The sequence below is a fragment of the Stylophora pistillata genome, chromosome 2 (genome assembly GCF_964205215.1).
Source record: "Stylophora pistillata chromosome 2, jaStyPist1.2, whole genome shotgun sequence".
Lineage (NCBI taxonomy): Eukaryota > Metazoa > Cnidaria > Anthozoa > Scleractinia > Pocilloporidae > Stylophora > Stylophora pistillata.
In genome coordinates, this window is record NC_142520.1 from 51,574,878 (window position 1) to 51,585,828 (window position 10,951).

The 10,951-nt window shown below is 40.5% G+C and overlaps 2 protein-coding genes across 2 annotated transcripts in view; one reads left to right on the forward strand and one right to left on the reverse strand.

Moving 5' to 3' along the window:
- LOC111346142 (uncharacterized) overlaps positions 1-5,199 on the forward strand; it is a 45,127-nt gene extending 39,928 nt beyond the window's left edge. The window contains exons 14-17 of the mRNA XM_088749650.1: positions 464-685; positions 1,673-1,897; positions 1,996-2,069; positions 2,650-5,199. Of these exons, the coding sequence (XP_088605776.1) occupies positions 464-685; positions 1,673-1,897; positions 1,996-2,069; positions 2,650-4,050 (1,922 nt within the window). The 3' untranslated portion in view covers positions 4,051-5,199. The remainder of the gene's footprint in view (positions 1-463; positions 686-1,672; positions 1,898-1,995; positions 2,070-2,649) is intronic.
- Positions 5,200-6,048: 849 nt separating this feature from the next.
- On the reverse strand, positions 6,049-10,739 carry LOC148740226 (uncharacterized). Its single transcript, XM_088748442.1, has 5 exons — positions 10,552-10,739; positions 10,166-10,233; positions 8,955-9,158; positions 8,319-8,389; positions 6,049-7,781 (listed from the first exon to the last, which is right to left on the reverse strand). The coding sequence occupies exons 3-5, from the start codon at positions 9,076-9,078 to the stop codon at positions 7,599-7,601; spliced, it is 378 nt and encodes a 125-aa protein (XP_088604568.1). The 5' UTR covers positions 9,079-9,158; positions 10,166-10,233; positions 10,552-10,739; the 3' UTR covers positions 6,049-7,598.
- Between the last annotated feature and the right edge of the window lie 212 nt (positions 10,740-10,951).

Below are 10,951 nucleotides of genomic sequence, written 5' to 3' on the forward strand. Positions count from 1 at the left end.
ACTGCCTCCATAATCACTCCACTAACCACTCAGCCACACTGCCTCCATAATCACTCCACTAGCCACTCAGCCACACTGCCTCCATAATCACTCCACTAACCACTCAGCCACACTGCCTCCATAATCACTCCACTAACCACTCAGCCACACTGCCTCCATAATCACTCCACTAGCCACTCAGCCACACTGCCTCCATAATCACTCCACTAACCACTCAGCCACACTGCCTCCATAATCACTCCACTAACCACTCAGCCACACTGCCTCCATAATCACTCTACTAACCACTCAGCCACACTGCCTCCATAATCCATAGATACTGTCAGTGTATAATTTTTTTAACCTCTGGTTTATAGCGATGTAAACTGATGATTTTTGTGCTAATTTGTCCAGAATTAAGTCTTTCCGAGGCAACTCCAACCCAAAACGATTATCATGTTGCAGTTTGTTTGTTTATTAATAGGTGATCCGAAAAAAACGCAGGGAAGAAAGCGCAGATATTCTGACTCTGAGTTATTATTGACGGCGAACAAAGATGATGCATCGCCGACAAAACTGAAGCGACTGGAGAACGATGTCGAACTTCTAAAGGAAAAAATCGAGAATCAGGAGAAACAATTGACTAGACCTCCGCATGAGTTCTTCGAGACATGCATGGCTTCGGGAACACTTCCGGGGGAGCAAGGTAACTAAATGATGTTTAATACAGTTATTTTTACGGTGACTCACGCTTTTCGTTTTGAAGGGAACCAGTATAAAAATTGAGACGGTGGAAGTTTTCATTGGTTAAGATTGCGACAGGAGACCTGGGAACTTACGTGTCACCCTCTAAAGTTGTGGGGGGGGGGAGAGTTAGGAGCGTGGATATATGGTTATCTCCCTTTTGGGTTTTCTCAGATGTTTCAACTTGAAGATGAAGTGCAAGTAAAATTGAAAATTCCCAACATCCCTTCGTATCCGATAAAAGGTTGGTGTAATTCTGTTGATTCAAAGAGTTAATAGGATGTCATAAAGGCGTTTTTTTGTAAGAAATTGGTCACCACAAGATCTTAGAATCTAACAGATATCAAATATATCCCCAAGTTGCAAAAGTTAGATTCAATTACATTTGAAGTTTAGGAGTACCATTTGGAAGGAAAAAGATGTCTTCCTTCTCGAAGATGTATAAATGTTATAACGATTTCTGAAAAATCTTTAATCGTCTGTGATTTTACGGACCCATATATGCATAAAACATCTCGTTGGAGTCACGTTTAAGGACGAAAATACTTGTTTGGTTCCTTTTTTTTTTTAAATAGTTCCCATTTTAGCCTAGACATCGTGTATTGGCCCATTTTCTTTGGCCTGCATCCAAAAATATTAAAAGTGGGCTATTTTCACGCCTATTTCTCAATTTTTTGTTTTGTTTTTAGAAAACTGTGGCCCATTCGCTGAGTCGCTAAATTGACTCGGTGCGAACAGGTTAAAAAGGCAGCCATTAGTTAAAAGGGGAATGTCTTATACGATACAACACTTTCCCTGGATCTTTACGGGTTATCATCAATAGCATCTCCCTCTCTTTCTCCTGGAATTGACCTGCTAATCTTCCCTGTCATACCACTGGGTGCTTACCCGAGCAACTCATTGGATTCAAAAAACAATATGTTTCAATGTGCTGTTTATGTTCCCTCAGCTCATCGCATCGACTACGAATGGCCTATAAGTAAGGATTATGCCGAAGAAAAACTGCAATACATCAAGGCTTATGTTGACAATTTACCTCAAGAGACACAAAGTTTAACCACAGGCACTAGTGACAGCGGTCTGGGAGCACAAGCAGGACCTTCTGAACTTGAAGAGGATTTGAAGGGTAAGTACCAGCTGATGACTCTATTGTTTTGCCCGAAAAAGATCCTCAGTCATTAAAACGTAGATTAGAGACATATTTTCCCCGGCCACTGTTGCTTTTTCTTGGATCGTTTTCTTTTGAAATCGTTTAAACCTGGCGTGTTTTAGATATCACCGAATCAGCAGCGAGCTCCACTGTTCATTCATACAGACACGTAAAGTTATTAGATGAGGAAAACGCAGTATTAAATATTTGCCAAAATATTGGTTGATCTAGAGATATTAACTATTTACATAATCTTTTACATTCACTACTCTATTTATCTACATATTATGAACGAGCCTGGATGACAACGAATTTCCAGCTCAGAAAGGCTATGATAAGCATTGTTATTGCTGGCGAACATAGAGATATCTAACAGGAAAAATAAAACAATGACCGAAAACAACAACAACAACAACAACAACAACAAGAACCGAAAAGCGTAAAAACTAGAATCTCACATCAGCAAATCAAAGGGATGTTCCTTACGTTCCAAACTTTTTCCTCTCAAGTTTGATAATGCAATGGTGATCGATCATTCAAACTATGAGCTTATCTACAACAAGACAAACCAAAAAGAGTAAGTATATACAGTTTTATGAAATGCTCTGATTTCTGGGACCAGACATAATTTTTTTTGAGATATCAACGTCGCCGTCAATGAAGCTTTACAATTCAGCTTAGCCTCCAAACAAAGCACTTTATCAATTTCAATCTTGTTTACTCCTTCATAATTTATACTGACCCCTTTCTATCAAAATCGTTTTGTTTATTTTCAGGTAAGAGAGAAACTCCACTCAATTAATTCTGATGAGTGGATGACACTTATCAATGCAATTAAGACTGGCAACATCGACATCATTGAAGCCTCGCTTTCACACAACCTAGACATTAATTCGAGAAATAATGAAGATTACACGTTGTTAATGATCGCTGCCATAGCTGGCAAGAACAGAACAGTTCATTATCTTTTGGGTAAAGGAGCAGATCCCTCCTTGACCAGTAAGAATGGAGTAAATGCTTTGCACTTAGCTTCCGTTCTTGGTCATGTCAACATCATTGAGACACTACTGTCAAGTGGTCTAAACATCAATCAGAAAAGTAGTGATGGAAAGACACCTTTGATTCTCTTTTGTTGGCGGGGTAAGAGTAATGCCGCGTGTTGTCTTTTAGAGAATGGAGCAAATCCATTCATCAGAGATACTTCACAAATGAATGCACTACATGCAGCTTCACAGGGTGGTACAGTCGCCGTCATCGAAACTCTGTTGTCTCGCGGACTTGACATCGATTCAAAAGACAGATATGGGGACACACCTTTAATATTAGCTTCTAGGTACGGAAGGGGCGAAATTGTTGATTGTCTTCTACAAAAAGGAGCAAATCCTTTCTTGAAAGGCCGAGGAGGTGGAAACTCTCTGCACTCTGCTGCAGAAAGTGGTAATGTCGCCATCATCGAGCTATTGATATCGCATGGTCTACCCGTCGATTCTAAAGATGGTCACGATAAGTCTCCGTTAGCCATCGCTGCCATAAATTGTAAGATGGGAGCTGTTAATTGTCTTTTAGACAAGAAAGCCGATCCCTTTTTGAAAAACGTCACAGAAGATAGGTTACTACACTACGCTTCAAGTGGTGGTAATCTCGCCATCATCAAGACAATACTCTCACATGGTTTGGACGCGGATTCAAGAAATATGTATGGCAAGACACCATTGGCATTTGCTGCGTTACGTGGCAAATCTGATGCTGTTTCTTTTCTTTTAGCTAAGGGAGCAGATCCCTTGAAAAAAGATCGATATGGAAGAAATCTACTGCATTCAGCTGCGGAAGGTGGTCAAATCGACACAATAGAGATATTCCTGTCACGTGGTATTGATGTGAATTCAAAAGACTCTTTTAATGCCACACCTTTACTTATTGCTGCTAGTTTTGGCGAGATTGCGGCCGCGCATTTCCTTTTAAAAAGGGGAGCAGATGCCTTTGCGAAGGACTTCGCTGGAAGAAATGTATTGCACTACGCTTCACAGCATGGTAGTGTAACCTTGATTGATACAGTGCTGTCATTTGGTGTTGATGTAAATTCAAAAGATGACAATGGTCTCACAACGTTACAACTAGCACAGGAACAGAGAAAAACTGAAGCGGTAAACTTCCTTCTTAGCAAGGGAGGACGTTAGTTTTTTTCTAGCTTGCCTGAGCTCCTGCCGGGTTTCAGATTTACGACCGATAAACTTTGAAATAGCTTCTACGTACAAAATAATTGCGGTCCATAAAAGGCACAATAATTACAAAAGTTATTATCGTGCCTTGGATAGTTATAACTACTAGACCTCTAATTTTTTAGGCATGATAAATGATTCTATTTCTTGAGGCTAATATCCAGCCATCTTGACCGAACAACCTTGGTTACTAGAGGATTTATTATATTGCAAAAAGATTTCGCTATATCTAGAATTAAGAATGACCTTTTAAGTTCGAGAGTCGGGAAAGAAAGGCAACTGTGTTTGTAGCACAACAGACTCACGAGAATGGTTTCTATTTTCGTTGTTTTGACTATCTTCTGCCACTTTTGCGTTTCCATCGCCGACATTGTCGCACAATTACGAACGTAATTGTAATTCGAGTTTTTGCAAAGGCGGGATCAATGCAGGTGATCCCGAGCGGGTAAGATAGGCCTATCTTGCCCGCTCGGGACTGCCCGCATTGATCCCACACATGAAAAAAATTTGATTAGAACTAAACTAGCAAAGTAGCAGAGTGTAGTATGTGTGTTCATCAAATTACGCTGACCGTCAAGTTATTTAACTTCCCTCAGTTAGCGAGGAAATTCTCTGGGTAGTTGACGATCAGGAAAGGTTCTATTGAACCAAACTTTTGTCTGATTGCTTTTAACATAAGGCTGACAGTATGCTTGATACTCCCTCTGAAAAAAGAAAACAAAGTGTAACGAGCCTTTGAGTCAACATAACGTATTTCCCAGAATAAGATCCCAAGCTTTGATAAGCGCGCTCTCTAAAATAAGAACCCTTCCCCAGGCCATAAAAGAGACTTTAAGCAGTCAGGACGGCAACGCCATGGAAGACATCGATTAAAAGATGAGTTTCTACTTTTAGTTAGAGTTTCGAAAATGGCTGCATGTGTTTACCGTCTCATAGGGCGCCAGACCTCAAACTCAACATAACGCATAGAAGTAGCGCTGAGTTCCAAATGTAAATTAAAATAATTTTCTGCCGCGGTTTCGCTTCGCAGACCGACGCAAATTTTGGTGATTTTATGTTGTTGTTTTGCAACGGACGGCTAAGAAATGTACAAAGTTTTAAAACACACGTGCTGGGCTATTGTTCTGCCAATTAGATCTATTGTTTTTCCACGTCAAGTTCTCGTTGCCGTAGCATTCGTTGTTTGCTTAAAGTCCCTAATGTCAAACAAGTGCACCCCTCGAATTAGCGCCCCCCCCCCCTCTTTCATCACTTTCTTGAATGGTAGCAATAGTAGGAAAACCTCATGCTCGAGGACCCAGGGACTGACAGTTGATTTTTAGTCAGCGACTGACAGCCACTGGGTCTCCGAGGATGGGAAAATCTGGTCACTATTACAAATCTATTGATAACTCTTTTTAAGCTTTAACTACAGCGCGTTCAGTTGAGGTTAGTAATTTCTTAATAAGCAGAGAAGCACCCCCTCGATCATTTTGTGAAGGCCCCTCATGAAAACCTCAATTGTGTGGCCTCATGGTTGATGCGCTCGACTCCGGATTGAGTGTGGTCCGGGTTCGAGCCCCGGCGAGGGACATTGTGTTATGTTCTTAGGCAAACCACTTTACTCTTACAGTGCCTCTCTTCACCCAGGTGTATAAATGGGAACCGGCGATAATTATACGTAATGCCAGAAGCGCGCATTACGTATAGTTTTCCCTGATAAAGAATATGACGAGGCGCTAGCGTGCACTGGGCTTATCTCGCTGCATGAGCGGCGCGAGAATATTGCCAACAAGCTCTTTTCTAACGTTCTTGCACCAAATCACAAGCTGCACAAGCTCCTGCCGCCCAGGTATGTATCTAGGGTGGACTTAAGGGAAAAGCGCGCTTTTAATTTACCTGTCGTTCGTACGAACAGGTGCTATCATAGTTTTATTTTTCATCATTTACGCACGCTTTGTATAAGCTGACTCTATCAATGTTACCTAATTTTTAATATTTTAAAAGTATGTTACCATTTTTATATATTTCTTAAATTTGTAAATGAATACGTAATTCATCCTTCGGTGGCAATGTTTTTCAAATAAACTATCTCCATCTCATCTCTAATGCTGGGGGTAACCTTGTAATGGACTAGCATCCCATCTAGGGGGGAGTAGAAATACTCCTAGTCGCTTCATGCTACAGAAACCGGAGTTAAGCGCCGGCCTGATGGGCCACTGGCTCGTTAACAGACTTTACCTATAAATCCCTTGGCGCCTTCCTTTCAACTACTGCCCCTCCTTTTAGTCGAAGCTTAAATGCGCGACTGAGCACTTATTCGAGGAAATACGGTATGTCAAGGAAATTCTGAACAACTTTGCGAATTTTGGCTGTATAGCTAATTACGTAAGTTCTCTAACTGGTGTTTACAAGGAACGAAATGGGAGGTGAGCTACAATGAATTGTAATCACAGAATAGTATTCAGGTGTCCTCAGAGTTTATCAGTAGAATCGAACTCCTCCCAGATACCAGTTGGGTGCTACTACCAGATAAACTACGAAGGCACAGGTTCGGAAATATCTTTTCAAGTTTTAATGAATCCTTGAGCTCTGTTCTCGAAAAGGAATCGGATCTCTGAAGTTCGCCTGCGAAGACCATTTCTTTTAGATGATGAACCACTTAGTCAAAATATGACTCACTGGTACCAGGCGACGACAGGTGACGCGGAAAGCCTCTAATGACACGACGCGTTGTGGATATAAACTTGGCGTATACGATAACGAAAAGAAAACTCTATGCGAATGTTAAGTATAATTTTCATGATCGTTGCACGTATCTAACACTGCAAGCTGTTTTTTCTTTTCTCGGCAGATAATTTTCATGATTAGTGCACGCAATGCCACTGTATCGACCAACAGTAAACAAGTCGGCTTGCGGCATTCACGCGGTGTAAATATGTTTTAGTTTTCGGGTCCGAGTTTTCGAGACACCCAGAGGGTCTGAGTTTTTCGGGTTTGAGTTTTCGAGATACCCAGAGGGTCTGAGTTTTTCGGGTCTGGGGTCTAAGTTTTCGAGGTCTGAGCTTTCGGGGCACAGCTAAGGGTGATAATGATAACTAAACGATACGTATGATGCACGATCCTCGCAGCAGAGAGCGCTGTTTATCCAATAGCGAAAATCAGACCTGAAAAAATCAGGTCTGGACGGGATTCGAACCACTGACCTCTGCGATACTAGTGCAGCGCTCTACCGTATGATGCACGATCCTCTACTGCGAGGATCGTGCATCATACGTATCTATTACCGCAGTTCAAAATATATGAACTTCATATATTCATCGTATCTGATTTATCATCACGGGTTTATTACGAATCAACTTAACGGCCTGCTCCCAGTTGGCTTGTTAGCTCAATTGGTAGAGCGCTGCACTAGTATCGCAGAGGTCAGTGGTTCGAATCCCGTACAGGCCTGATTTTTTTCAGGTCTGATTTTCGCTATTGTATAAATAGCGCTCTCTACTGCGGGGATTGTGCATCATACGTATCTATAACCGCAGTTCAAAATATATGAACTTCATATATTCATTGTATAACCATAGTTCAGAAGGAATACTTGGATGCCTGGAGGAAAGAAAATCTAAATGTTCCTGGCAAAATGCCATTCCATGGACAGGGGCAGCAGTGCAGACATCAAGATAACTTGCCAGGGGAAGTCCATTGATAACATTCTAATGAAAAAATGTTAAAAAAAGGAGATTCAACAGTAATGACCAAATGATTATTATTAAATTGTCAAATGTTTTAAAAAGTGTGTCATTCTCAAATATAAGGGCTCCATAGTGAACATAACTGAAATCACATTCAGTGGAAGCACATTCATTATATCAGAATCCATTAGAGTCCAAACTGATTCATCCAAACCCTGACTCCATCAGATTTTTTTTTTTTTCACACTGGTCCTTCAAAATTTTATGCATCTATGAAATTTATTATTTTTAAATAGTAACAAAACAAATGCAGTTCCATAAGAAAGTGAACATAGTAATTTACAACAAATTTTAAACTATGAATGTGATGTATTTTCTTTTAAAAGAAAAGTGAAAAAGCTTAAAGAAGAGAAAAAAAAATATGATAATCAAATGCCCAGAGAGTAATGTAAAACACTTTTTGTTGACCTTTCTCAAAAATATTGAAGGTGGATGAGTGAAAACAAGGATTTAAACTCTTAATGATATGAATCAGAAAATAAACATTAGGGCTTGCACCTTTCTCTTCATCATACAATGTGCGAACACCAATTTCCACTGCCCGTCTGCAAACCAAAGCTTACCACATCCTTTCAAAATAAAAATGAAAGAATCATTCCTAATCACAGATTGTATTTATAAATGACTTAGAAAATCCACCAATCCAATCGGCTATTGGCTCCTCTGGTTTCAGCATTAATAGGAAAATGAAGGTTTGGGAAAAAAAACAACTGCAAAAAGAGGGAACAATTAACAAATGGTAAACACCACAGCGTACACTATTGAGTTATGGATGCACGCGGGAGGTTGCTAAGCACGAAAGAAGCGTAAGAGTCGCTCGAGGCGACAGGCGAGAGCGAATCTAGCTTCTTGAGTGCTTAGCAAACCTCCCAAGTGCATCCATAACTCAATAGTGTACGCTGTGGTGTTTACCATTTGTTTTATAACATAACATTGATACATTGTAGCTAAAGAGTTCCCGTTTATTTAACAAATCTTACGCGACCAGAAAAAACAAGCGCGCGCGGAAAAATAGTCTTTGCATTTGCTCACGTCAGCAGCGTACACCCATGGGCAAATGGGGAACGCTAAATTGACCAATCAGAGCGCGCGCTTTACTTTGGTTATGTTATAATTTACATTGCTATTCATCACCTCTTGCTTTACAGTCTTCAGTGCAGTCTTCAGGAGGATGTGAATAATTTGCCTGGGCTCTAAGCTTGTCAATGTGAGCCATGATTGCCTCTCTGTCAGCATCAACAAACATCATTGAGAACATGTCAAGTGCCTTTCTTTCTCTTAGTTCAGCTTCCAGCTCTCCATTCCAGAAAGCATTTGCCACTCTTTTCTCACTTAATCCTGAGTAGAAGAAACACATCTTAATTTTTACAAAGGATTTACAAAATAAAGATACAAAGAGCTTCCTTCTTGAATTTTGGATCTAAAACGAAACTGTAGACCCGAAATGGCTGCTAGATTCATATTCTTTTCAGTATTAGTCGGTTTCCTTTTTTTTGCTTTTTTTATAGGGCGTCCTCGGCCACGGTCAGTGCAATGGCCAAACAACTATACTAAACAAAGCCGAAGTGCAATGGTTTTGCCAAGAAACGCCTGGCCCCCCGAGGATTGTAGTGTATTAAACAAATAATAGCACGAATTGTACGTGGTAACTGCAGGGATAAACACCACAAGTGATATTTCAAAATACAAATGTGTAAACTTCTATTTGCAGAACTAGCTTTCCTCTTTAACAAGTGCAGTCATAGGGGCTTCGTCCACCGGGAACAGTTCTCGACCACAAGAGTGAGCAAGATTGCGAATAAACAACGCGTTATTACCACTCATTGTGGTTTCAAATTATCTTTAAAAGCTCACGTTAGAAAAAGAGCTTTTGATCACCTAGTTTATCTCTTAATGTAGTCAAACGAGGCTTTTTCTAATGCTAATAAATTCAAGTACTTTAAATTCATTATCTTCACGAAAACTATGAGCGCCTTTTAGTTTTGGTGGCCATCTGCAGGGTGGCCGACGCAACTGCGAGAAATTAAGAAGGAGATACTTAGGAGAGAATTTAAATCACAAATAAAAGAGGCCAAATAAAGTTTACATTTCAAAGATAGCTTTATCACTCGACCTTAATTATGGAAAGAAATGGCCGATTTGGGCCTTATATACATGTCAAATAAAATTTAAACTATATTCCAATAGCCGTAATGCGCCACCTACCTTCGCGTCCCCTCGACCTGCTCAAGTTATAGAGTAGCTGTAAACTCCAAACTCAACAGGACGAAAAATAAAAGTTACCTTTTGGAAATAATTGCTTTTATTTATATTCATGGGCCCCATACTGGAATGGTACCACTTACCTGAATTAAGTCCATGAACTTCGTTAAAGGCGACTGCAAAGCCACTAAACGAGACCCAAGAATGACACCTTCCAAATTAAAAAACAAAGTAAACTAAACGGAGTTGTGTCCAATAATTATCAACAAAAACAATAATAAATAAGAGACTATAGAGAAAGACTTAGGTTCACAAAAACAGGGTAACGAACAAATGGTTAACCGGCTGTACATTTAGATGGTAACGAACAGAGGTGTACATTTCGAGATTTAATTCAGTTTCACGGGTGGTCACGCTAATGCTCGCGAAAATTTAAACGGCTATTGACTGGCAATTCAACAATATTAAACGGCTCTATGTGCAAAAAGGAATATAACAAAATTTCTGGAAACATTCAACAAGAACTTACGCAAAGGAAATTTCCTATTTTAAAAGAGACTTGTCCACAAAACACACATCCGAAACTTCAACAGCACTCCTTTCTTCTCCGTACAAATGCCATCCCATCCGTGGATTTCCATACTTGGAGTACCCATAAAAAATGCCACAGCGAGTACACTTTAGGGAGGCCTTAGCTGCAACAGAGCGTCCAGTCACTTTGAAATATTCCGCTTCCACAGGTGTGTTATGGGATAGCCACACCTCGCACAACGACTACTTGGGGGTGACAAAGCGTGAACTTCATCACCTTCGCGTGGAACCGGCCGTTTCTCTGGAGATACCCGGGCGAGGCGGGTAAAAAGGTGATCCTCGTCATCTTGGAGGGCATTGGGGAACAACACCTTAAATACCTGACGACGGGAATCGGA

Bases quoted from the DNA above. Each gene is read 5' to 3' on its own strand.
- LOC148740226 (XM_088748442.1), bottom strand. From the start codon at position 9,078: ATGTTCTCAATGATGTTTGTTGATGCTGACAGAGAGGCAATCATGGCT. The intron at 8,390-8,954 runs GTGATGAATAGC...TTATTTTGAAAG, and splicing joins TGAAGACTGTAAAGCAAGAG to GATGTGGTAAGCTTTGGTTT. The intron at 7,782-8,318 runs GTGCAAGCCCTA...TTTTTTCATTAG, and splicing joins ATTGTATGATGAAGAGAAAG to AATGTTATCAATGGACTTCC.